Raw genomic sequence first — 27,271 nt, forward strand, 5'->3', positions numbered from 1 at the left:
CTCTCTCTCTCTGGTGTAGATCAGCCCGTGTGTTGTCAGACCTGGTCTCGGACTATCATCTCTATCCTGTTCGGTTCCTCCGTGGGTCTCTCTTCGCTCCTCTCTCGGACTCGGGGTCGGACCCTCGGACAGGGAGCCCCCCACCATGGGATCACCATCAGCGCCTTATCGCTGCCTCTCGTGCACAGCGCGGGATCACCAGGAGAGCGCACTAAAATAGAAATAAAGCTTCACACGGAGGGAAACTTTTTTTTTTAATGCTAATATTATTATTACTTACTATAAATATCGTTTTCACACATATTGTTAAATGGAGTTCCCAACTTTCCTGCTGTCATGTGTCGCTGGGCTCTTCATTGGAGGAGATATCTTCACCAGGTGAGCTCGGACTATATAAAATATATGAGTCGGTTACACTTTTAGAATAAAATGAACTCTTTCTATATTTAAAAAAGCGCGCACTGATTATAACAATCATAGGCTGACAATTATGTTTATTATGTTGACGAAAACCTTGCGTGCGTTTTTGCTGTCTCCAACACAAAATCCTGAAGCAACTGTATTTGCATATGCATGCATATATATGCATTAATGAGAACGCTTTGCCAATGTGAAGTGGAAATGAATGCGGTGGTGGTGTAGGTGAGTGTGGGCAGATAATGTCACCCACCTGCAGGCCTGTTTGGTTCAAATATATCAGATGGTGATACATATGGATGAGAGAGAGAGAGATGAGCAGAGGAAAAGGAAGGATGCAGAATGCAGTTTGGAGAGTTTTAGACTAGGGCTGGGCAATATGTCAAGATTTGAGATTTTTTTATTGTGGCAATATAGAACATTTCAAATATCGTCTATATTGATTATATGTAGTATGTATGTATGTACTGTATGTATGTACTGTATATATGTATGTACTATATATGTATATATATGTATGTACTATATATGTATGTACTATATATGTATATATGTACTATATGTGTATATATCGCTTATTTTGTATCAAAATGCTTGTTTTAGGGGTCGCTGCTGTTACAACTTCTCAGAACAGCATGAAAAGCTCAGTTAGATATCTGAGTGTGTCCTAACCCACGAAACAAGCCACAAACCACATAACTCACTCACATGTGCTGTCCCTTAGAGGAGAAAAAGCCAAAAGTGGCACATATTGTGTAACTGTTTGTAAAAAAAAAAAAAAAAAAGTTTTGTGATGGATTTAGAGCTGAGCAGTTTATTGAGATTCAAGCTATATCAAGTTTTCTATTTTGGTGATAATTTTCTATATATTGAAAATTACAATATTGCCTAAATCCATACAATAAATAAATAAATATAGCTGATTTTGTAATAAAATAGTTGTTTTAAGAGGAGTCTTTGCTGTTGTTACTACTTCTTAGAACAGCATGAAAAGCACAGTTCTATCCCACTTCTGCCACTAAACAAGCCACACTACAGAACTCACTCACATATTGTGCAATATTGTGTTTAATGGAAATTGCCAAAAAATTGGGGTGGGCCCTTGAGCCCCTAATCGATTTGTGTCAGGCATAATGGTAATCAACTTTGAATTACATTTGAAATGATATATCTCACGACTATGTTCCCATAAATTTGGAAATTACTGAAAATGGGGGGTGGGCCCCCGGGCCCCATTTCAAAAAAGGGCTCCGAGTGTTTCATCATATTCATTCATAGAATATTCATACCAAACTGCATTCCGATCTAACAAGAACTAACGGAGGAGTAATCATTTGAAAAAGGGGGCCCCCTGGCGCCCCCGTGACACGTACGAGGTAATGGGCCTCATTTATATATTGGTATGTGCCAATGATTCCGTATCACCAACTGTCGTAATATTTCACTTGCAAATAAATGAGAAATCTACTTTAGGTTTTTATTTATTTTTTTTTATTTTGGGGCCCCACATCAAAAATCGGGCTCTGAGCGTCAATGCGTACACATCCATAGGTTATACCTACCAAATTTCAGGAGGTAGCTTTATGGATTGTGGTGAATTCTAATTGTTATTGTGTAATTGATAATTAATTACAATTATGGTGTAATTTTAATTGTAATCATAATTGGAAAAAAATCGGTTGCTGTTGTAATCATAATTAAATTGTATTCGAGTTCAGATAATTAACTTTGTAATTGTAATTAGCATGAAAATTCTATAAAAACTGTCAATTAAATTTGAATTCAACACAAAGACGGGGAACCATGTATTACACATACGCAGTTAATATTTATTTAAATATGTTTCATATCAGCTTTTCCACTATAGCTGTCATTTCTCTTCAGGATCATTTGACTATTCAAAAAAAAAAATTTAATCTTGGAGTATACAGACCGAAAAAAAAGTCTCAGACGCCCACACCAAAAATATTAATACCAATATTTTAATTTGTTAGGAAGCCTAGCAAGGTAACCAAGAGATGAGAATCAAATTAGATGATATGTAATATTTCTTAGTGTATTTTACAGCTGATTTAAGACAAAACTGACCCGTTATCATAAGAGATAATAATAATAATAATAATAATAATGCATCAGTTTTATATAGCGCTTTATCATAGACACTCAAAGTCGCTTTACAGAATTAAGCGACTTTGCTAACAGAAAGCTAACACAAGAGAAAGGTTACGTTTTATGGGCTTATTTAGTTCAGACTCAGTAATTGTGATTAATTGTAATTGAACTTCAGTAATTGAGAACGTAATAGTATTTGACATTTAGGAGGAAAGTAGTTGTAAAATTAATTGTATTTGTTGGGAAAAAATGTTGTTCACCGTAATCATAATTGATTTGTAATTGAACATGGATAATTAAAGATGTAATTGAAAAACGTAATCTGCTCCAACCCTGGCAGCTTTACACATGCCACAACCTGAGGGATCGTTGGTTTTATTTTGGATTTATCTGTCAGCATTGGTTTATTAAGTAGTTTTCATCTGAAATATTGTCCTGATTTCAGTTGGATTTGTTTATTTCTTATATTCTTGATTTAAAGTAGTTCAACACTTTAATAAACATGTTATGGTTTAGTCATTTTTTTTTTTTTTAACATTTTTTGCTAAACAAACCTGTCAAATTAGCTTTTCTCTCTTTTTGGTGGATTTGAATTGACATGTCTACATTTGTTGATTTATCAAATATCTTAAAACCTACTTTCTAAAGGAAGGTGTATTTATACCCAAACCTTTGACCACCAACGCTACCTTTTTTTGGTCCAGGCGTTTGTGAAGAGAGTTTAAATCTCTTTATGTTCTTGTCTGTTGGGTTTCTCCTCAATAAAAGACCAATATATTCAGCCCTGAGCGCCTTTTTTGCCACTTTCTGCAGTGCCAAGTGCTTCCATATAAGATGGACAAAGTGCAAAGAAAGATACATTTCTATTATTAGGCTGCACAGGGTGGTGAGCACTGCAGCTCCACTGCTCAAAGGACCTCAGCCAGACTCCTGGGATGGAGAAGTGGGAACTTTCTGTGTGGAGTTTTTTGGGTAGTGGGTACTGCTTCTTCTCACAGAAATGAAATATGTATTTTAGATTAATTGGATTCACTAAATCAGTGGTTCTCAATTTTTTTTTTTGGCTCAAGTTCCCTCTTTTTTTAAATTTCTAAATCCAAGTCCCCCCTTTGTCGGACTACAGCATTTTGTTTGGAAAACTTTTTAAAAACAACTATAGAGTATAATGATGGAATAAATGAGTGATGACACACATTTTAAAGAATCTTAGTTTGTAAATAAGTGGAAAGAAACAGTATTTGATATCAAACATTTCTGCCAAATCCAAAGACATTTTTTTCTAGAATGTTTGTGCTCAGATATATATATATATATCTAAGTATTTTTTTTTTCTTTTTTTTTTTTTTACTGCATTTTAGTTGAACTATATTCACAAAGTTAAAGTATTGTATTGAAATACATTTGTTTAAGTTTGTGTTGTTTTAATAACAAAAAAAAGCATAATTACAAAATTTCAAATCTATTTACATTTTTCAGCAGGCGACCCCTTTTTAAAATCCAGGTGACCCCACGAGGTCCCGACCCCACGGTTGAAAAATACTGATCTAGTGGCACTTGAATATAATTATTTCTATAGCTTTTATTATTTCCAGTCATCTCACACCGAGTGTGGGACCAAGACTTACACTATATTTTTTTTAATTTTCCACTCTCTCTCTTTCTCTCTCTCTCTTTCAAGTACCCCCTGTAGTGCAATCACGTACCCCTAGGGGAACACGTACCTCCTTTTGAGAAGCACTGCTCTAAATTGACGATAATGCTGAATGCCTCTTTGACAGAAATCAAATTTATTTGTGGTGTTTGGTGAATCACCAGAAAAGAGTGTTAGACCGACTATAATCAGTTTTACTTTTGTTCCCAATACATATTTGTAATTTGTGTGGTTTTATGCACTTTGAATCATATTGTAAATTTGAAAAGTGCTCTATAAATAAAATTTGATTGATTGATATACAATGCGAGTGTTGACAGATTTGCGGACCTCATTATCTGCCTTTTGTTCAGAGGCAATTGCACACACACACACACACACTTATTTTTGTTACAATGATGGCCCTATATAAAGCTCCCATTATTAAACCATTGAAGGAGATGTAAAACAAAATTTAACTCAGAATTAATCTTACTAATGGAAACTTTGGAGAAAACAGCAATGATGCCTTCACGACAGTTGGTCAACTACTAAAAACCTTCATCAACATACAATTGTTATTTTCCACGACATTTACAAACATGTTCTTTTTCCTTCCTGTAAACAGTTTGTAATCCACTGACACTCAGACTACTAGATTTAAAAAGAAAAGAAGACATTTGATGGTTCAAATTGATTTCCAAGTGCATTATTAATCAGTCTTTCTAGATTGTATTTCATAAAAACATGCGCGTAACAACAGGTGTTTTATACCACGGAAGAAATATGTACAACATTTTAAATAGCAGAGATGACCAGGCTGGCACAAGGCTAATGCTAAAGCTAAAAGCACGCAGGCTGTGATAGAAATCGCATATTAACGTACTACACACTCAGAGTATATACTGTACACTATATACTTTGAGTATGATTATGATAATGTGCGTTCACACTGAAGTATACTTCCAAGTTTCGAACCCACAACGACAAAAACCTTGTTCACACTGAGGCTAAATATCTCTGTTGATTCTCCATTTTTGAAAGTTCTGAAAACATTTGAAGTGAGAAAGTGACCAAGTGGAATATCAACATGTGCTCATTTGATCCATAAAACTCACGGAAACACATTTCATGGTGACATTTTGGAGATTTTCAGAGAAACCTCCATTGTGCTACTGCCTAAACTTCCTGTTAACTTCAAAACAAGAGTCCTATTTACAGAAGCGTTAAAAACTAATGGAAGACAAGAAGAGATGCTTTTATTTTGAAAAGGGGATGTTTGCTTTTTAGCTAGAAGGCCCCGATCCCACGACAATTTTACGTAACGCTCGCAATGCATCTTGGGGCGGTTGAGTATGAGTAATGTGCCCACCGTGCATACTTAGAAATTTTTCTCAATATCGTATACATACATCCGGATATTTCTCGCATATTCAATCTTTTCATACTATCTAATGTAACGCACTACATACTAACTTTGACGTCAGTCTTAGTATGACTAGTTAGTGAGCAATTTTATTAAAATTGTCAAATTTCATTAAGTTCTTGACATAATCTTGCTAACGGTCAAAAAACAAATCAGAGGTAATAATGAATATTATTATTATTCTATATGGCAATTGAAAATGGCCAAATACATTGTTCTCTTTGGAGTTATTATTATTTTTCTTCCACAACTCCTTTGTCCTGGAACTCCTCTAAGGCTAATAATGCAGCACTAATGACATGTATGTCATCTCATAGGGGCTTAGGATGTGCAGTCGACCTATTTTGGAGCCAAAATGTTAAGGTCAAGGTTGCGTTAAGTGTCAAAACTAAAAATTCTCCATATCTCTACGAATATTTATCATACAAGTTTGATGCTTACATTCATGAAAAGCTCATCTCAAGTGGAGTATTTCATTTAATTGGATCAAAACTGTACGATCTACCAGTAAGAAAGATCTGTAGAGACGTTCATGACGTCACAAAATAACCACCAAAATACTTTTTACCCTCTAACTTGGCCACAAATTGAGATACAGAGCTCAGACTGTTGGAAAGCACTATAGAATCCTACTGTGTAAGTCAGCCATGAATGCATCATTACTCTGTAAGAAATTTCTGCTGTATTAGAAAAACAGAGCTGGCTGAAACAGTTTCCAGGGTTACGGTAATAAGAAGAAGAGAAAGTCACACTGAGGCCAGTATCAGCACTTTGATACACTCGTATATTTTCATCATTTACGGCAAAGTCGTGATGTCGCTCTGGCTCAGCTGTCTCTGAATGTACATCACAGTAATGTCAAAGAAATATTCAGATAAGTATATGATGAGCACACTTTTTACAGATACTTTTTTCTACATTTCACCACAATAAATTAGTCAATTAGTGTAATGTTACTTTAGCCTTTGAATATAGCAAATCAATATTTGAAGAGAAAGCCTTTCGATTTGAAAAACAATGCAGGAAGTCTTAAAATTTGGATTTCATGGTTAAAGTACTGGCCTATATTTGTTGACATCGGTCTAGGTTTTTTCATGGATATTAAAAAAAAAAAAACCCATGTGTTGTTGTTTGAAACATGTCAAAAACAAATATGGCAGTAAAATTTGAACAAACTTTTGGTGCTTTTAGGTGTCTTCAGTGCTCATCACATTAAATGTCGGCTTAACCTGTTATATCCATGGAGATTTACATTAGGTGACTTAAATTAGGTTGAGGAGGTAGGGGGTCTATGTATATATGGGTTAATAATTGAAATCAAAATTTAGTATATTGGCATGTCGAATATCGGCAAAAAGATCTAATATTGAAAATTTCTAAATGTAATTGCTCTTTGTACATTTTTATTTTCAAATGGTTCATCCTTTTTTCATTTTAGCCAAGATTGAAAACATCTGATAAAATAAAAACATACAAACAAAAGGAAACCCAAGAAAGTACAGTAGGGTGGTTCACAAAATAAATGTTCACCAAATTTTGCCCTTTTTTCCCTTTTTGCCTTGTTCCAATTGACATTGTAAGCATTTGTTACCAAACATGGAGTCAATCACTGCACATTTAAGGGTGGGACACATTTTCACAATGTTGAAGTTTTTTCTATTTTCATGAATAGTGTTTGAACTGTTCTAATGTTCTTACTCATTTAGTATAAATACAGGAAGAAACTGTTGATGACCATGTTTACCTTGATATCATTCAAGTTTGTGATATCTGTGAAAGTTACGCATTCTTCTGTTGAGCGATAACAATTGTAAAAAAAAGTTTGCCACCATTTACCCATTTTTAGGCCGGGCTACCGGCCCAAAAACCCCTCTCACTTTGTTGTTGTTTGCTACTCCTCTGTTATTCATCAATGGATCGGGCTGAAATTTGGTAGCTATACTCTATGGATGTGTACGTATTGACGCTCGGAGCCCGATTTTCAATTTTGTGCCCAGGGGCGCCCCAAGGGGCCTCAAAAGAAAAGCAAAAAACCAAAGTCGATTTCTCATTTATTTGCAAGTCAAATATTACAACAGGTGGTGGTACCGAATCTTTGGCGCATACCAATACATAAATGGGGCCCATTACCCCGTAATTGTCATGGGGGCGCCAGAGGGGCCCCGGGGGCCCTATTCTTCAAATGACTACTCCTCCGTTAGTTTGAGAACCACTGTCGTAAAGAATCTGACACTCGTGTAACTAGATTTTTGTGAGCAGTTGTACAAGGGTCTTTAATGTTATGGAAGCCAAGATCAGATATTTAAAGATTTCTTACAGGTAGGTTTGTTACAAGTTCATTCCAGTGATCAACCTGGTGACTTTCAACAGACCTTTAGTTACAAAATACAACACCGCCCGCCCCCTTTTCCCCTCTAAAATAACACTTTAAATGAGATAGAAAGGTTCCAGTTAAATGGCTACAGAAGGAAAATAAATCAGTAGTCAGCAGACACGTCGAGATCAGATGTAGCAGAAAATGTAACGCAGCAGACTTTAATCTCCACTCCTTCTGATCTTTCAGTTCTGTTATGCTTGTCCTTAAACGTGCATTTAGGTGACACTGTTCTGCTGATTAATCTGTGAGAGAGGATGAGTCAGCAGATAAATCTCTTTTTACACGTTTCACAAATGAATGTTTTTCATGCTGTCCTCCACAGAGGACAGCATGAGTAGGCCTATATCAGTACTGGGTGTAATGGTGAGGGATGTGATCCTAGAACAATTGTGTGCGTCCACTAATACTTGTGTGTTCTATTTAAATGGACAAATGCAGATTAAACAGCAACTCAAGGGAATTTCAGAATATAGGTTTAGATCAGGGGCGTCACATTTGGCCCAGTTTGTTTTAAAATTGAAAAATGCCAAATACTTTGTTCTCGTAGGAGTTCTTATTATTTTTCCTACGCAACTCCTTTGTCCGGGAACTCCTCCTAGGCTATGAATGCAGCACTAATGACACGTAAGTCATCTCATAGGAGCCATGTCAAGGATGTGCAGTCGACCTTTTTTGGAGCCAAAATGTCACGATCAAGATCAAGGTCGTGTCAAGTGTCAACTACCAAATATCTCTATATCTCGACAAATATTTATTGTACAAGTTTGATACTTACATTTATGAAAACCTCATTTCACGTGGAGTATTTTATTTCATTGGACCAAAGCTGTACAACCTACCAGTAAAAAAAACAACAAAAAATACTTTTTTCCCTATAACTTGGCCACACATTGAGATACAGTGCTCACACTGATACCATTGAACAACATTTTTTTTCAATATGTTCATATTTAAGGTCAAGGTCAGCCCTCTGTTTTTTTCCCTGCATTATTACGTTCAATTTCAATATTAAAAAGAACAACATAAATGGACATTACTCAACAGGAAAATATTGTTACGTGCTATTTGGTGCAAAGACGTTGAAGACGTAGTTCATCACAACTTGTTTCCGCAACCTAACTCATGGGAGGAACAGAATAGAGGGAAGTGTGGATAACTTTATATAATACTTTAATTTCAACTCGAAAAGAATAGAAACAACACAACTAAAAGTCATTAAACGTCACTAAATTAACTGCAAAATGAACTACTTAAAAATAACCGAACATAAACTATACACATATTTCTTATTTGTTTGTTTTATATTACATCAAATATAGTGATACAATCATAAATGATGAAATACACTGATACACTACCTTTCTGCGTGGCGTTTGCATGTTCTCCCCGTGCTTTTGTGGGTTTACTGTGGTTTCCTCTGACCAATGAAAAACACTTACAGTAAGTTAACTGGAACTGTAAAAGCCAGTGGGAGTGACTGGGAGTGTGAATGCTTTGTGAGTATCCTGAATGAATGAAGACAATTGTTGAAATGTGTCATTTTTAATACTATTTAAATACAATTACTGCCAATAAAACAAAAACAGAGACAGTTAGGAAGATATATCCAATAAATACCCATCTGGTATTCTTAAAATCATGCAGTGGTAGTGACTGGTGTTTCTGTATTTCAGTGTGGAGCCATTAAAACTAATCAGGCTGTAACAGTGCACAGGTTCAGGTAACTCAGTGTCCCTATAGGACATTAATGATGCTCGTTACCATGTGCTGCACACATTAGCTTCACTACATGAGACATCATGAAGTCTCTCCATCTGTGTAGCTAGGGCGTTAGCTTAACGAGTTAGCACAGGAAACATCCAGAACCCAAAGGAGAGGCTTTAATGAAGCCAAAATACAAAAAAACTTTACCAGTCAGCCTTTCTTATATAGGAGAATAGGGCAGGATTTGAGAAAAAAACATTCATTTTAAGTTTTTTTAAAAAAAATGTTTTAATGTTAATGGGTGATGAAGCGCTCTAAACCAAAGAGAATGAGTCCACACATATTTCTACCTATTGCCTAGAAAAGATTGTGTGATACATTTTGTACTGCTGTTCTGGGCGTGAATTTCCCGTGCAGTTCTGCGGACGTGAAGTCAAATGACGCTAGTGCGCGTTCTTGACGGCTCGGAGAGGCGTCCCAATACCCCGGAATTAACCAAAGATTGAGAAGAAGACGGCTTGGAGACTGAAAAAAGACAAACACAGTGGACTAAACTGATGTTTGGGCTTTGGTCTGAGCAAATTTGGTGCAAATTGGTGGAAAAACAAAATGTTTTAGCATTAGCATTAGCCTAGCAATAGAATTAGAATTAACCTGGCAATAGCATTAGCCTTGCAATAACATTAACATAGCATTAGCATTAGCCTAGCAATAGCATTAATTAGCCTAGCATTAACCTAGCAATAACTTAGCATTAGCATAAACCTAGCATTAGCATTAGCTTAGTCCTTCTGGCCATTCTGGTCTTCGGACCCTAATTACAGTTATTCTCTTTTCCCAAGCTGAAATCAATTATTATTATGCTCTCAATGAATGAACTTCAATTATAATTATTCACAATTACTGAGCCAAAAATAAAGAAGCCCTTAGGTTTAGGGTTCGGGTTAGGTTATAACCCTATATCGCAACAATTTTAAGGGTTATAAAGGGTTAGGTTTACGGTTAGGTTTAGTCTTAGTCACATGGCCTAAACTGGCCAATGAGGAGCGCTGTGTATGGATAGAATGTTGATATATTGATTCGGCAATCGTACGAATAGCTACTGCCTAAAAGTGAACCTTACTCTTGAGTTAGCTTTCTGTTAGCATCTCTTATGATAATGGGTCAGTTTTGACCAATGTCTTAAATCAGCTTAAAAATACACTAAAAAATATTATCTATCATCAAATTTGTTTTACATCTTTTTTGTTACCTTGTTAAGCTTAATAATAAATGAAAAAATATTACTTTTAATATTTTTAGTGTGGGTGTCTGAGCCTTTTTAATGTCTGTATATCCCTAGATTTAAATTTTAAATAGCAAAATGATCCTCATGGGAGATAATTCTTTAAATAAATTTCATATTAAACATATTTTAATAATTGTTAATCCCCAGTTTTGATTTTAATTACATTGTAAATGACAATTTTTATATAATTTCCATGCCAATTACAATTACAAAGTGAATTATCTGAACTTAATTACAATTTAAGTATGATTAAAACAGCAACAGATTTGTTTCAATTATGATTACAATTATAATTACATCACAATTGTAATTAATAGCCAAATACGGAATTACAATTATAGTTGACCCCAACCCTGAGCCTGTTATTTACTTGTTATTGAACATGAAATGCAGCAAAATCTCATTTGAATTTGCACTGCACTGTATTACAGTTTTTTCACATGTTCTGAAATTCACATTATTGTTATTGCGTACCATTTTATACCAAATTTTCCCATTCCCATTATACAGTTTCTTTAAAGCGACAGATGCATTTAAACAATCAGTTACCACCAGTGATTCACACTACAACAGCTCATCTGCTGTGTGTCGGGCAGCCTTTGGTTTGCAAACGTGTTGAGTAAATAAAGTCAGAGCTGCAGAGAATGAAAATAGCTGATGCCATACAAATAGAAAAACAGCCACCTGTGCAAATTCTTACAAAAAAAGGATTTTAATATAGAAAATAAAGGAGTGACACACACAGAAAACCATTAAGTTATTGGAAGAAAAAGCACAAATTAAAACCTTAACACTACAAAGTATTGAACTTGTTAATCGGGGTCTCTGTAGATCTGTGTAATGAGTAGTTTGTTGTTAAATTAATATTCTTAAGTGACATTATATTAAGTGATAAATGGGAAGGTGTAGTTTTCATCATGTAAAGAGGTCAGTTTGACCTTGGTATGTACCGTAGTTTCTAGAAGGAAAAGCAATTCACATCCAGATTTAGAAACTGCCAATTAGTGCAGAAAAGCAGGAGATTATTCATTATTTCACTACTCCCATTTTTCTCAGACATGACAACGACTGAGTGGCTAATAATACCTATTACCAGACAAAGTGGTTACACTGCCTATTTGTAATTGTATCATTTCTCATTTTTTTTTCAAAGTAATTTATTGGAATTTCAATCATTGATTTTCTTTTTTTGGCAATTTTAATTGCAGCCCTTGATTGGTAGTGGTTCCCAACCTTTTTTTGGATCGTGATCCCATTTTAGTATCACAAACTTTTGGTGATTCCAAATACTTTGTTTTTCCTGCTAGAATTAGTTTCTGATCATGTTTGTTATACTGTGTAACAAAAAAGAGTAGCCAGGATTAGTGATTTAAAAATAATAATAATACATATATATATATATATTACATTATTTTATTATTATATTATTATTCATCATATGTTATTTATTTATTGTATTATTTCTATTATATCAGGGGTTCTCAACTGGTCTCACCCTGGGACCCACATTTTGCCATGGTCATTAAATCGCGACCCACTTTTTTTCTTTTTTTTTTTTAATTCAACCAACCAAATTTTTCTTTAAAAAAAAAAGAAAATAGCTGTTGAGCACACACACACACACACACACACACACACACACACACACACACACACACACACACACACACACACACACACACACACACACACACACACACATATATATTTAAATAAAAAAAACATAAATCTATATATGTTCCTGTGCATTATGCATTTCACAGGATGCCTGTCAAAAGAAAAGTTTCTTTCAAAATAAAAGACAAGTCCAACATGAGAGTCTTATGTATTTATTTTTGACCAGCTGTCCGCGACCTACCCAGTACACTTTTGGGTCCAGACCCACCAGTTGAGAATCCCTGTACTATATTATATGTTATTACATTTTAGATTTAGATTTGAGACAGTGAAAATGTGTAGAATACAGTTGTTTAAGACTGTGTTGTGTTTTCATTAAAAAAAAAAAATAAAAAAAATCAGTAACTTTAAAAAAATAAAATAATTTCATAGACATTTCAGGTGGCCCCATTTAAATTCCAGGTGACCCCACATGGGATCACGACCCCAAGGTTGAATAATTATGGATTCATGATTCAGAATGTAGTTTTTGTTGATGAACTCATCCCTAATAGCAGTTACTGACATTCACTATCAACCATGTGCTTCTGTTTAAGAGTACAACACTGTCCCCTGGTGGTACATGAGCTGAGCTGCACCTGTTATCAACCTCCTGCTCCATGTTTTATATCAAAAACAACAAACATGTGACAGGCTTTAGGACAGTGTTTTTCAACCTTGGGCTCAGGACCTCATGTAGGGTCGCCTAAAATATCTAGTAATTGGTGAAAAACAAACAAACAAAAACAAATAAACAAAAAAAAAAAAAAGATTTAGGTAAAAACAGATGAAAAATCTATTTTAATTTTTTTCAATTATTATTATCACACACAATAAATATCAAATAACTGTATCTTAAAATGTAGTTACAATAAAATGCAGTATACAAATATCTGAGGCGGCTACTCTGTATTTGAAACACACTAATAAACATGATCAATAACTAATTCTATTAAAAAAGAATGTCTCTGGGGTCGCCGTAAATTTGTGATATCAAAATGTGGGAACCTCTGCTTTAGGATAATATAATGATTATGTAATTATTTCATAATTTATACTGAATAATCAAGAAATTGTGAAATGATTCAGCTTTTATCAGCTTAGTGCTTTGCCTTTTCCATTTATTTTCCCCCTCATCATATAAAAAATATATTTGACTAATATAATTCTATAAAAAAAAGAATTCTAATTTAATTAGTTCAAAGATACATTAATGTGCTCAAACCTTAGTGACTAGCATGACCTTGTTAGCATTGGATGCTAACAGTGAGCCACAATTTTAACCCAGCTACACAAATAGAAAATAATGATTTAACCAATACATTATTTAGACCAGTGTGAAATATGCCACTGATACATTATTTAACAGGAAAATGTTTTAGACTTCTATTTTAGGTTTTTGGCATTGTTGTGTTTTTCCAGCACATTTTTGTACATGTTTCCTTATCATTTGCTTTTGTAATTTAATTTAATTCAATTTAATTTAATTTAATTTAATTTGATTTAATTTAATTTAAAAAATAAAGGTCGACGTTTTGGTGAATGCTAAAGGTACTAAAGACATAAGTGATTCATTTGAAAACATACAGTATTTAACCTCATCAGATGCCCTGACTATCTTTATTAATGGGTTGTCTAACCATATTTGTTTGGTTCATCATCATTTCAAAATAGTGCATATTAGTTTATACCTGAGTTTTTATTTTACTTACTACTCAACCTTCAAAAAACCTTGAAAAACCCACATACCATAAATACATTTACATTGTTGTGGTAGCTTTAATTAGTATTTAGTTAATAAAGTTTGATAAATAATAGCTTGTCATCAACATAGTGTATAAACCAAAACCCCACTATGAATAGAACTGTGCAACAAAGTGATTATAATACTAGATGCTGTTTTGCTAAATTCATTAAAAAAAATTTAAATTCTCAATATAATGTACATAATTCATTTATTGTTCTTTTGAAAAAGTTGCAGTGGAACCTACATCTCTCTGTAACTCTTGTTCTGATACTAATTTAAAAAATTATATAAGAATGTTTTTGAAACGTCCAGATTCTAACATATTACTGTTAGTTTCATGTCACAGACGTTAGTTCTACCTAAGGTGTGTAGTTTTCAGTGAAATGGTCCCAAACTTTTGAGACTTTAGGTTGGTTCTTCTTTAGTTGCAATTCTTCTTCCCAATATCCAATACCCAATGGTGACACGACACTGCACCCAGCAGTTCATGTATGGTACTGCATCAAAAAATGAAGCAGAAAACGACCACCGGCCTGATTTTATCATAAACATTTAGCGACGCGTTGACGCAAATTCTTTCGTAGTCAACATTATCAATTATGTTGCTAATCATTTTTGCATTATTATTATTCATCATATATGTTATCATAGTATACGTGAAACACATTGTGGTTGGCACGAATCTCGAGACAGTCTATCATACACAGAGTTTATGGGCGGGGCAAGGGGAGCATTGCCCCCCCCCGAGTGGTCAAAAGTTTGAATTTGGTTTTCTCAAATTCATTCAAAAAAATACATACATGTACATAAAACACAAATATTTTAAGTGCCATAAAACACAGTGACTGTACAAAATACATATTAAATCATTTGATATTCTTTTAAAAATACAAGTTATTTTTTTGGCGCTCGAGTCATGTGACCAACGTCTTTATTTCTGTTTTTTGATATAAAACAGTTTTCTGCTGCTTTGATTCTAGCATATTACTGTTAGTTTTATGTCACAGATGTTACCTCAGATGTGTAGTATAAGTTTTCAGTGAAATGGTCCCAAACCTTTCAGACTTTAGGTTGGTTCTTCTTCTGTTACGGTGAAGCAACGTTGCAACAAAACAAAGCAGAAAGCTGATTTTATAATGAATTTACAACATTAAATGACGCACATTTTTGTAATCAACATTATTAATTAATTAATGTTACTAATCATTTTTGCATTATTGTATGTGTTACGCACATTGTGGTTGGCGCAAATCTCTAGATGGTCTATATATTTAAATCTATTTTTCTTTTGCCCCCCGTTGGCATAATCTCAAACTCCTCCTATGGACTCCAGGTTATAGTAACAGATTCCAGGTTGTAGTTCTTACTCCCCCACACACAGGATGTTGTTCTGTACTATATTTTTTTATACGTGTGCATCTCTAACTTTTATTCGAGGCCTTTCCAGGTTTTGCTATGAAGTCGTTGTATTTCCTCAACAACTGCTAAAGCCAGATGTGTTTTGTCTCCTTTTAGGGCCATGCTGAGTGATATTGGGGACTATGTAGGTACAGACATTCAAATATCCTGGTTACCTAATCTGGATGATTTAATGAAGGGCTATGCCAGAAATTTTCGCCCTGGGATAGGAGGTGAGTATGAGATCTACTGCTTGTGGCGTTGGGCTGCATTTCACCCGCTCACATTTACAGCCATCCTTAGCATAACAACAGCTCCAAGGTGCAAACACAGCAGAACAAATAAAGTGCGTCTCATTTTTCAATTCCATTATCCTCACAGGTGTCCTTGCCTTTGGTGGTTATTTGCACTTGTCTTACAACAAAGCTGCATATAGAACATGCAAATAAATGCTTAGATTTACCAACTCACACATGAAAACCACACTTACGCTATGCAATGCTGAAGGGTTTATCAAGGACGGTGCATTTAAAGGGTGATATATAGAGACATCTGCTCTGGAGACCTTTGCTAAGTTTGGCTGCTAAATGTGAAACATCCAATGACCACGGGGATAGATTTCTCAATCTCACAGCTTAACTCAGTTGTACCAAAGGTGAAAATGTGGGACCAAAAACACTGTGATAATCGCTGTCCTGTGCAATACATCCGTGCACTTATTTCCATAAAGCAACATTATGTCCTTATTAATGTTGAATGACACGCAAACGAAAGGCTGTTCATGACCATTGGGAATTATTTATGTTGTTTTGGGTGTTTTCCTTCATTCAACTCATTTCCATGACTTGTCATTTATATGTCATATATGTATATCTAAATCCAACCATTATTGCCTTTGAAAAAACTTCACTATCATTTATTATTGTACTTTTTTTGTTTTGTTTTTACAAAGGAGCGTTTTTTCAATAGTAAACTGATGCTTAAGATTAATTGTAAAAACTCACCTGAACAAACCTACACTATATATCATGGTTGGGGTCAATTACAAATGTAATTGCTTAGTTAATAATTGTAATTGAGTTCAGATATTTGACTTTGTAATTGTAATTGGCTTTGAAATGTTAAAAAAAACTGTCATTTACAATGTAATTAAACACAAAACTCAGGAACCTTTCATTAAAATATGTGTTTCAGTTGTTCTATTGAGGAACATTTTACCATTTAAAAAAAATTCAATTCCTCAGACGCCCACACCAAAAATATTAATACCAATATTTTCAAGCCTAACTGGTAACTAAAAGATGAAAAACAAATTAGATGATAGATGATATTTTTTTGTGTATTTTACAGCTAATTTAAGATATGGGTCAAAACTGACCTGTTAGCATAAGCAATGCTAACAGAAAGCTAACACAAGAGGAATAATACGTTTTATGTGGTTGTTTATTAAAGGCTCAGTAATTGTAATTAATTGAGTTTATACTTTAGTAATTAATTAGTTAGTAATGTAATTGTAATTGACTTTCAGGGGGAAATTATTTTAATTGTAAACATTTTTTGCTGTTTAACGTAATTGTAATTGAGTTGTAATTGTAATTAAACATGGATAATTGAAGATATAATTGTAATTTAAAAATGTAATTGACCCCAACCCTGCTATGCATACAGGAAAATCTAAATCTGAGGTTTTGCTAAAGCAGGAATTTAAGTGTTGAATGTTGGGAAATAGCAAATAATGATTCCTAAATGTTTATTATGAAAAGCCTTTCTGTTAGGCATCAGTGAACTGCTCCTGCATCTGAATCCATGCTAATCATATGGCTTACTGTGGAGAGGGTGTGTGTGTGTGTGTGTGTGTGTGTGTGTGTGTGTGTGTGTGTGTGTGTGTGTGTGTGTGTGTGTGTGTGATATGCCACTTACACTGGTTAAAGTAGATAATGTCTATAGGTTACTCACTGTAGGAGAGGTTAAGACTTTCTGAGATGGTGACGAGCGAGAGGAAAACAGATGAGTGATTGAATGTTTGAGAACCGTGGAGATAAAAAGAGTGTTATGTGAAAGAGTGTGTGTGTGTGTGTGTGTGCTTGGGGTTTCTCTATTTTCTCGTGTCTTCCTCTGCAGGTCCTCCTGTGAACGTGGCCATGGCTATTGAAGTGGCCAGTATCGATCACATCTCTGAAGCCAACATGGTAATAATGTTCATCATCATCATCGTCATCATCCTATAATTTTCTTCTCCATCATCCTTCTATTTCAAGGCACATTATATTGCACTATATTTGTTTTATTACCTGTTACTTTACCGTTTTAAAACCTGTATACCGCAATCTTGAAATCACATGATTGATGATGTCACACGGCCCCATTTGTCTGTATACATCCCATTGTTTTCTATTGGAATGAAGCATTCAGCCTGATTTTTAGATAATTTAGCAACTTTTTTGGTCAAAATGACAATTTGTGCTGCATTTAGTTGTTCTAAATATGGGGTGTCTAACTCACCAAAAAAATCTGTGACTGCTGCAGCTTCTTGGCGGTAGAGAAAAAGAGTGCTACGTCAACTGCGTAATAGCTCTCCCTAGCTATTAAGGCGCTATTTACTCCCCCTTAAACATGACGCTCCGGTGAGTAGCAGACTGGAGAAGAACTACAAACATGTTTAAGGGCGAGTACTTGTCCACCGAGAAGCTGCAGGGTCATTTTTTCGGGTCACAGATTTTGGCACTACGCAGGCACTCGGCTCGGTGATGTCATCGACTAGTCGACGTCGACTCAACGAGTATGCATATAAAGTCGAATTATGGAGTCATTCAACCCCTACCCACTAATGATACTGAGCAGTATTCTATTACATTAACTAGGAATGTTGAAGGCCTTGATGCTGTTCTAGAGCAGCAATAATAGCAGATTTTTCACCCTGTAGGCACATTTTGGTCATTTATCACAGTGCACCTGATGACTATCCATCACACAATGGTTGAAAATCACTGGTTTACGCAAAACTAAAACAAGCTGCAGCCACAAAATATAGTAGCAAATTAGCCAAAACTCTGGTAAAAACCAAACAAAATAAATAATATGGTGGAATACAAGCGAGTTTTGCAATTTTTCTATGACACACATAGATCGGGTAAACGAAACTACTAAATAATTGTTCTAATTTTTGGCATCTGAATGAAATGGCCATTTAAAAAAACAACTATGATTTATTTATGTAAAATACATGCTGTTTATGTTTTGCCATGGTTACATTTTTTACCTTAATGTGACTGTCACAATGGCCAGCCCAATAGACCTAAACTCTGCCATCAACACAGTATATTAATACAAAAAAAAAAAAAAAAAAAAAAACATAAAACATTTATTTTTGATCAAGCTTGAAAAACTAAGATTGCACTTTCCCCAAATACAACAGTTTTAAATTTATTTGAGAAAACAAATTGAATCCTCTAAATCAAAACAAAGCTTTTGTAGTTGTATGTGAGAAGGGAAGCAATTATTTAAAAATTGCTCCGAAATTGCAAAAGAAAGAAAAAAACAATAATAATGTAACCTTTTTAGTTGTTGCAGCTTTTTTTTTTTTATTGTAATTAAGAGTAATTTGTTTCTTTTGAATCTGTTTGTTTTGTGCATTTTCTGCAAAAAAAGAAGAAGTTTAAGACATATTTGATTACAAATGAAAACCTACTACTGAAAATTGCAGTAGAAAATGTTGAAATTGCATCTAATCAAATGCTGATTTCTGTTGTAATTTCCTCCAGCTTTGTTTATTACAATCAAAGCGAGACTGTCTGATGTGATCCTCTGCTCGTCCTGACAGGAATACACTATGACAGTTTTCCTACGGCAGAGCTGGCACGACGACCGTCTGTCCTACAATCACACCAACAAAACTCTGGGCCTGGACAGTCGCTTTGTGGACAAGCTGTGGTTGCCCGACACCTTCATCGTCAACGCTAAATCTGCTTGGTTTCATGATGTGACCGTGGAAAACAAACTGATCCGCCTGCAGCCTAATGGAGTTATTCTATACAGCAGCAGGTATAAACTCACACATTGCTTCCCTATCAACTCTCAAAGGAACATTTTCTTTGTGTCTTTGTATCCATCTGTCCATTGTCTATGCTTATTTATTCTTACAAGGCTTGTGAAACATATTCTGTCTTATTCAGGGTCTAAGGCAGATGCATCTTAAAAAGGCTTCCTATCCCTCACAGGGTTTACACATGAATAATCAAACAAATTCATTTAACCTTTATCTAAATAAAATGAGAAAATCTGAATGAAATAGACTTTATATAATATATATTTATCAGTATTCATGCAATTGGGACATTCAGAATGAGCTAAAGGTGATAGTATAAGAAGTTTCTATTGCAACTGTTGTTTTACTTAATGAGCGTTACTGCTTTAGGTCAGGGTATCTCTTCTCATTTACATTGTTTAAATCAGTGTTTTTCAACCTTGTGATCGTGACCCCATGTGGGGTCATGATCTTAAATGACTGATAAAAAAGTCATATATATATACGTATATATATATATATATATATATATATATATATATATATATATATATGGACATTCTATCCATATGCGACGCCCCTCATTGATCAGTTTAGGTCAAGTGATAGGTCTACCACGTGACCTAAACTGGCCAATGAGACGCTACGCACTTCCATTTGTATTAATACGTCAACTACGTTACAGACTAACTAACCCTAACGTACGTCAGGGACTAACCCAAACTCTAATCTAACCCTAACCTACGTTACAGACTAACTAACCCTAACCTAAGTTATGGACTAACTTACCCTAACCGTAAACTACGTTACGGACTAACTAACCCTAACCGCACGGAGTGGTCACGTGACTTCCGGTAACATTATCTTTCATACGAATAGAATGCCTGTATTTGATAAATATTACGTACTAGGAAACACTATTACAACATCAATAAATGATTTAAGGGTTCAATAATTTTTATTTTTAATTATGTACATAATGAAATATTTGCCTCAAGTTCCCCGTTTAAGCCCTTAAATAATAAATAATATTATAAAATAATAAAAACTGTATTATGAATAGAATATATACAAAATAATACAAATAAACAAAACCACAGTGACAATATTATCACAGAAATAGATATACTGTACACTGCAGGACGAGGCAGAAAGCTCAAAGAGTTTTTAAAAAAAATAAAATGAAAACATATACCATTCTTGCACTTTTTAAAATATAAATATATTTCAAATAAAAAAGCAGTATGAAAATATCTGAGCTGTGTTTGTAACAGTACAACAAACAAGTCTCTGGGGTCGCCAAAAAACTGAGATAGAAAAATGGGGTCATGACAAGAAAAAAGGTTAAAAACCAATGGTTTAAATTATCATTTTTTTTCAAAGACAGGGGAGTAGGTCCACATCTTCAAATATGTTGGAAAGATAAACTAATGAATTGACCTTAAACAGGAAACATTTAAAGACAGATTCCGTAAATTGGATTTTCTGCTGAAGGATTAAAAAAGCATGTTACATTTAGTGGGGCTGATGTTAAATTACAAACAGTTGCCATCCAAATAAATGCCAGATTTGTCAAAAATAAAAACTGTAATATAACTTTGCCCGTAGAATCACGTCGACGGTGGCATGTGACATGGACCTCACGAAATACCCCATGGATGAACAGGAGTGTATGCTTGACTTGGAAAGTTGTGAGTTGATTTTTTTTTAATTTCTTATTCCACATTTTTATTTTCCTCTAGAAACATTTAAATGGCTGTAAATTACAAAGATCTTGTGCTATACGCTGAACAATCAACACCACTGTTGTCTTTATTGTTTCTAGACGGTTACTCCTCAGAGGACATCGTATATCACTGGTCAGAGAGCCAGATACACATCCATGGACTGGATAAATTGGAGCTTTCCCAGTTCACTATTACAGACTACCGCTTTGTCACTGAAACCATGAACTTCAAATCAGGTGCTCATCACTCTCATGTTTCTGTTTATCTTTGGCTGTCGAGGTTAGCTTTAGCACAGAAGCTGCATCATGCATGATGTATGTGGAGTTCTTGAATTTGGCCTTCCTCTTGTTTTATGAAACAGAAAAAAATAAACTTTTACTCTGTGCATAGATAGGATGGATGAGGACAGGCTACTGTAGCTGCTGATCCTAACTGGGAAGATGGAGTCTGTCATACCACTTTAACTGTGAATGTTTAGAGCAGGGGTGTCAAAGTCGTTTTAGCTCACGGGCCAAATACGGAGCAGTTTATCACAGATTTTAGGCGGGAAAATGAGTTTATGCTCTAGTTTGCACTTCCACGTCTAAATATAGGGTAAATTATATATGGCACTGTTAATATCAAAGCAATACGTCACAGATATCAGTCACTGCAGGATCTTTACTTTCAATTCATTGGATTTTGTGACCCATTTGTATGTAATTTGAGGAGATTTTGTGGAATATTTTGAAGAAAATTGTGAGATTTTGGAAAAACTGAGAGTTCTTTTAATAATTTGAGATTATAAATAAGTATGGGGAAAATGTGAGCCCTGCTATTGTAAATGAATTTGCGTATTAATTTGGTAAATATCTACAACTGAATTAGTTTGTAATTTACACAATGATTCATGGTTTCTCTGATTTTTTTGCTTGCTGCCGTGGGCCGAATGGGATGCTCTAAAGGGACGTATTTGGCCCTCGGTCTTTAAGTTTGACACTTGTGTTTTAGGGGCACAGGCGAGCAGTTTTAATGCTCTGTTCAACAATCAATAATGTTGAGGTTAATCACTGACAGAGTGTTTCTGCCTCCGACAGCTGGACAATTTCCCAGGCTCAGCCTTCGCTTTCAGCTGAGACGTAACCGCGGCGTCTACATCATCCAGTCATACATGCCTTCAATATTACTGGTCGCCATGTCCTGGGTGTCGTTTTGGATCAGCCAAACAGCAGTCCCTGCACGAGTATCATTGGGTTTGTTGAGTTTCTCTTCATTTATGTATTTTTACATTGTTTTCAAGAAAAAAAAAAGTTGAATTGAATTAAATAATTATTAAATACACTATTTTAAACAACTGTATTCTATACTTTGTATACATACAGTATCTTTAATACAGTATGACAAACATGATCAAAAACTAATTCTACAAAGAAAATCTGTGATATTGAAAAGGGGTCACGATCCAAAAAAGGTTGGGAACCATTGGGCTACAACCAGGGTTGGAGTCAATTATAATTGCAATCACGTAATTTATAATTTATAATTAAATTACAATTATGGCATACATATAAATGTAATTTAAAAAATCTTTTGCTGTCATAATCATAATTTAATTGTATATGAGTTTAGATAATTACTTTGTAATTGTAATTGCCATGACAATTTGATAAAAACTTAATTATAATTTAACTCTAAACTGGGGAACCATTTTACAGTTCTAGGTCTAGGCAGGTCTCTCAGATCTATGGACACAGGTCAGATAGTGGAGCCCAGAGCTCACAGTAAACATGGTGATGCTGCTTTTAGTTGTTATGCTGCAAAGAAGTGGAACAAACTGCAGCAGAGCTGAAGTCAGCATCACATGTGAACATCTTTAAATCAGAGTTAAAGGCACTTTTTTCTCTACTGCATATGATTGAGAGAGAGATTTTTAGTCATGTTGTTGATGTCATGATGATTTTACTGATGATTTTAATTGATTTTACTGATGATTTTAATTGATTTTACTGATGATTTTAAATGTTCTTATTGATTTTAAACAATTGAATGTTTTATCATGTAAAGCACATTGAGTTGCCTTGAGTATGAAATGCGCTATACAAATAAATTTGCCTTGCCTTGCCTTTCTATGTACAGTTCTACCGTTATGTAGTTAATAATTACTAAAATATGTTTCATATCTTTCCCACATTTTACCATTTCAAAAAAAATTAAATCGAAGAATATACCGACACAAAAAAGGCTCAGACGTCCGCACCAAAAATATTAAAACCTATATTTTTATTGATTAGGAAGCTTGACACGGTAACCAATAGATAGGAAATAAATGAGATGATAGATGTTTGTTTTAAAGTGTATTTTACAGCTGATTTATGACCCGTTATCATTAGAGATGCTAACAGAAAGCTAACACAAGAGGAAGGGTAACTTTTATTAAGCTATTTATTTCAGGCTCAGTAATTGTGATTAATTGTAATTGAACCTTAGTCCTTAAGAACATAATTATAATTTATTTTCGGAGGATAAAAAAATATTGTAATTTAATTGTAAAAAATGTCATTCACTGTAATTGTAATTGTAAACCTAATTGTAACTGAAAAATGTATTTGAGCCCAACCTTGACCAAAGCCATCACTAAATGTACTGTGTGTGCTGTGTTATTCCCACAGGCATCACAACAGTTCTCACCATGACCACACTGATGGTTAGCGCCCGTTCATCGCTACCACGAGCCTCAGCCATCAAAGCGTTGGACGTCTACTTCTGGATCTGCTACGTGTTTGTGTTCGCGGCGCTCATTGAGTACGCCTTCGCCCACTACAACGCTGACTATCGGCTCAAAGAGAAGGCCAAGGTCAAGGCCAACAAGCTCAGCTCTGAGGTGAGGGACTCCTCACCATCCTCTACGACAAGGGTTCTCAACCCTTCAAGAAACGAAAAATATTTATTTGAGCCCATTTTTGCTTATTTTTTTACCCTTTTTTGCAACTACACCAAACTTAATCACTTTTTCTTGCCATATTTTGGCTCCTTTTAATGCATTTTTGCTACATTTTCCCATTTCTGCTACTTCTCCATCAAATTTCAATTCCTTTTCTGCTCATTTTTTTTCATGTTCAGCTCTTTTAAACCCTTTCCACAACTTTTCCCACCAATTGTCACATGTGTTAACCCCTTATTGTAACATTTAACCTCTTTTCTCCATATTTCATGTTTATTTTTGCCAATGTAACCACATTCATAATTAGTCATGCACATTATTTGCCAGTTTAAATTAATTGTTCCTTTTTCTGCCACTTTTAAGCCAATATTGACACTTTTTCGGTCTGTTTTTGCCCACTCTAATTTGCAACTTTTAACCAATTTCTGTGATTTTAAAAATCCCATTTAACCACTTTTCCACCATTTTTGGCCCAAATAATAATGAACTTCCTGGAAAACAGTGGATATTATTCAGATAAATGAATAAATGTGGTTATGACAGATTCGTAGAACAATGGACCATCATTTTGCTGACTTTATGGATGGGGCCCAAATTATTCCACAAAATCTTCCCAAATTAAATGAAAATTGGTCAAAAAATAATTTAAACAAAAGACATTTAAGTATTTGTCACTTATTGCTTGGATATTGTTGTTGCCCTTTATACTTTGTCTGATTTATAACTGGAAGTGCAAACTTAAGAACATTTATGTTGAAATTGTTTGTTTTTCCACCTAAAAACCTGCGACCCACTTGTGATTGAACTGATCTGTATTTGAACTAAAACGTATTTGACACCCATGGTGGTCTCACCCTTGCTGACCTGCTTTTTTCTCTGCATTCCCACAGTCTATCGTGAAGAATGGCAAACAGGCGATGGTTCTGTTCTCCCTTTCAGTGACGGGCATGAACCAGGGCGTGGTGATCTCCAACCGCCAGGGCCGCACCCAGCGCTCCAGCAACACGATCCCCGGCGAGGGCGGCTCTGAGGAGGTGGAGCCTAGGAGGAGGAGGTCCAGGCAGCCGGAGGAGAGCGAGGAGGCCAAAAAGTGCTGCTCCAAGTGCGTCTGCAAACCCATCGACGCTGACACCATCGACATCTATGCCAGGGCTGTGTTCCCGTTCACTTTTGCGGTGGTGAACGTGATTTACTGGGTGGCGTATACAATGTGAAGTGGAAGCTGGCACCCAGAACTGTATATAGGGAAATGCTGGACTGCAGACGAGTGCAGACTATAGGCACATATGCACTCCCGAAGTTGGAAAACAGTACAATTTCAGATTGAAGGTAAATAAATGTCCTGTGTATACAGAAATAAGGAAAGTACTGTAGGCATGAGTCTAGAACTTGGCACGAGGACTTCCATACGTATATCTAAACTCCTGTAGTGTTGTATAAAGGTGAAGGAGTAGGGGTGTAACGATTCGTTTTAGCAACCATTCACCATTCGCTGTTGCCGATTCGATTCAAGCACGATTCAGTTACTTTTCAGTAACTTTTTAGCCAAAATAATAATTCATTTTATTTAAGTAAAGTCCAACCAACACTGAAAATACATATTAGATTTACCTGACGCTTCGTTTTGTTTTTTCAACATAAAAATAATACAATATTAATATAAAAAAATCAAGTGCAACCAAGATCTGTTCAGGTTAAATGAGCAGTGTTTGAACCTGATACTTTTCATTTTAGCATGATGGTTATTGTGAGGCTCTCTGCAGAGCTAAAGCTAACGAGCTAACGAGCTAACGCTACATGTGCTGCTGCAGAAGGTCCTGGTGGTGGACGGTGGTTAAAGCCAATGTGTTTCACACACTGGAACCAAAGGTGGATTTTTGGTCATTTTCTCCTACGTTGGTGTCTCTGTTTCATTATTGTCTGCTGGCACGTCGACAGTCGGTCGTAACATCCTTAAAGCTGCTATCCGGAGAACGTATTGATGAAAACTGTGAAAACAAAACGCAACAATGTCTCCAGGGGTTCACAGTTTTCCCTGTGCTTATATCACAAGATTCGACATTTTTTTTTGTTAAACAGTTGAAAAAACTCACTCAACAATTCTTACAAAGTCCTTAAATTTTCCTCAAATTCTGACATAATGTTTCCCTTAATTAAATAGAAATTAGTCACAAAATATAGAAAATGTAAAGTGGAGATCCTGTTGTGAACGATATCTGTCACTTATTGCTTGGAGATTGTCGGTTTCTTACATATTTTGTATCTTATGTATATGTAGAAGTGAAAACTAGGGCACAGTAATGTTGAAATGACTTGTTTTCCTGCATAAAATCTGTGGCCCCACTTGAGATCAAACTGCTCCGTAATTGGCCCCTGAACTAAAATGAAAATGAACACCCTTGATCTAAAGGGAAGAATCGTTACACCCTTACGAAGGAGTAAATAGTGTTAACATGCTAGACTCCCACATCCTCTGCCGCCATGCTACATAAAGTCAGGCACACGTGCGTTCTCATCATGCAAACCAGCACCAAACAGGCAACGTAAGCAAAACGAACTCCAAGCCACAGTTTTCAGTGAGCTGCTGTTATCTCAAGGAGAAGAAGGAAAACACCACCACAGACAAGAGGATGACGTGATGAGGTGTGCTGCTACTCTGCATGGCTGATAACTCAATTCTCCCACTTCCACTGCTATCCACTCTCCTCTGTCTGTCTTTTTTTTTTTTGGGCCTCCACCTATTTTTTTTTTCACTCCATTTCCACCTAAGAACTTCCTCTGGAGTGTCTTATCTACTGCTGCCAGTTCTCTCTGTTTCCTCACCATTAAAAGACTTCCTTCACTA

At 35.2% G+C, this 27,271-nt stretch overlaps 1 protein-coding gene across 2 annotated transcripts; it reads left to right on the plus strand.

The window, feature by feature from the left end:
* On the plus strand, positions 1-27,271 carry gabrd (gamma-aminobutyric acid type A receptor subunit delta). 2 transcript variants are annotated; one of them, XM_028452711.1, is made up of 9 exons: positions 1-378; positions 15,873-15,988; positions 17,877-17,944; positions 19,576-19,796; positions 21,388-21,470; positions 21,605-21,742; positions 22,583-22,738; positions 24,155-24,366; positions 25,317-27,271. In XM_028452711.1, the coding sequence occupies exons 1-9, from the start codon at positions 311-313 to the stop codon at positions 25,638-25,640; spliced, it is 1,386 nt and encodes a 461-aa protein (XP_028308512.1). In that variant the 5' UTR covers positions 1-310; the 3' UTR covers positions 25,641-27,271. The 2 variants fall into 2 exon arrangements, with proteins under 2 accessions (XP_028308512.1, XP_028308513.1); XM_028452712.1 differs by lacking the exons at positions 1-378; positions 15,873-15,988 and adding an exon at positions 17,293-17,662 and having other exon boundaries at positions 17,819-17,944.

This window comes from Gouania willdenowi, chromosome 7 (assembly GCF_900634775.1).
Source record: "Gouania willdenowi chromosome 7, fGouWil2.1, whole genome shotgun sequence".
Classification (NCBI taxonomy): Eukaryota; Metazoa; Chordata; class Actinopteri; order Blenniiformes; family Gobiesocidae; genus Gouania; species Gouania willdenowi.

Excerpts from the sequence above, each read along its gene's own strand:
- gabrd (XM_028452711.1), top strand. The coding sequence starts at position 311 with ATGGAGTTCCCAACTTTCCTGCTGTCATGTGTCGCTGGGCTCTTCATT. Across the intron at positions 17,945-19,575 it reads ACATCTCTGAAGCCAACATG|GAATACACTATGACAGTTTT; the intron begins GTAATAATGTTC and ends TCGTCCTGACAG. Across the intron at positions 24,367-25,316 it reads CCAACAAGCTCAGCTCTGAG|TCTATCGTGAAGAATGGCAA; the intron begins GTGAGGGACTCC and ends GCATTCCCACAG.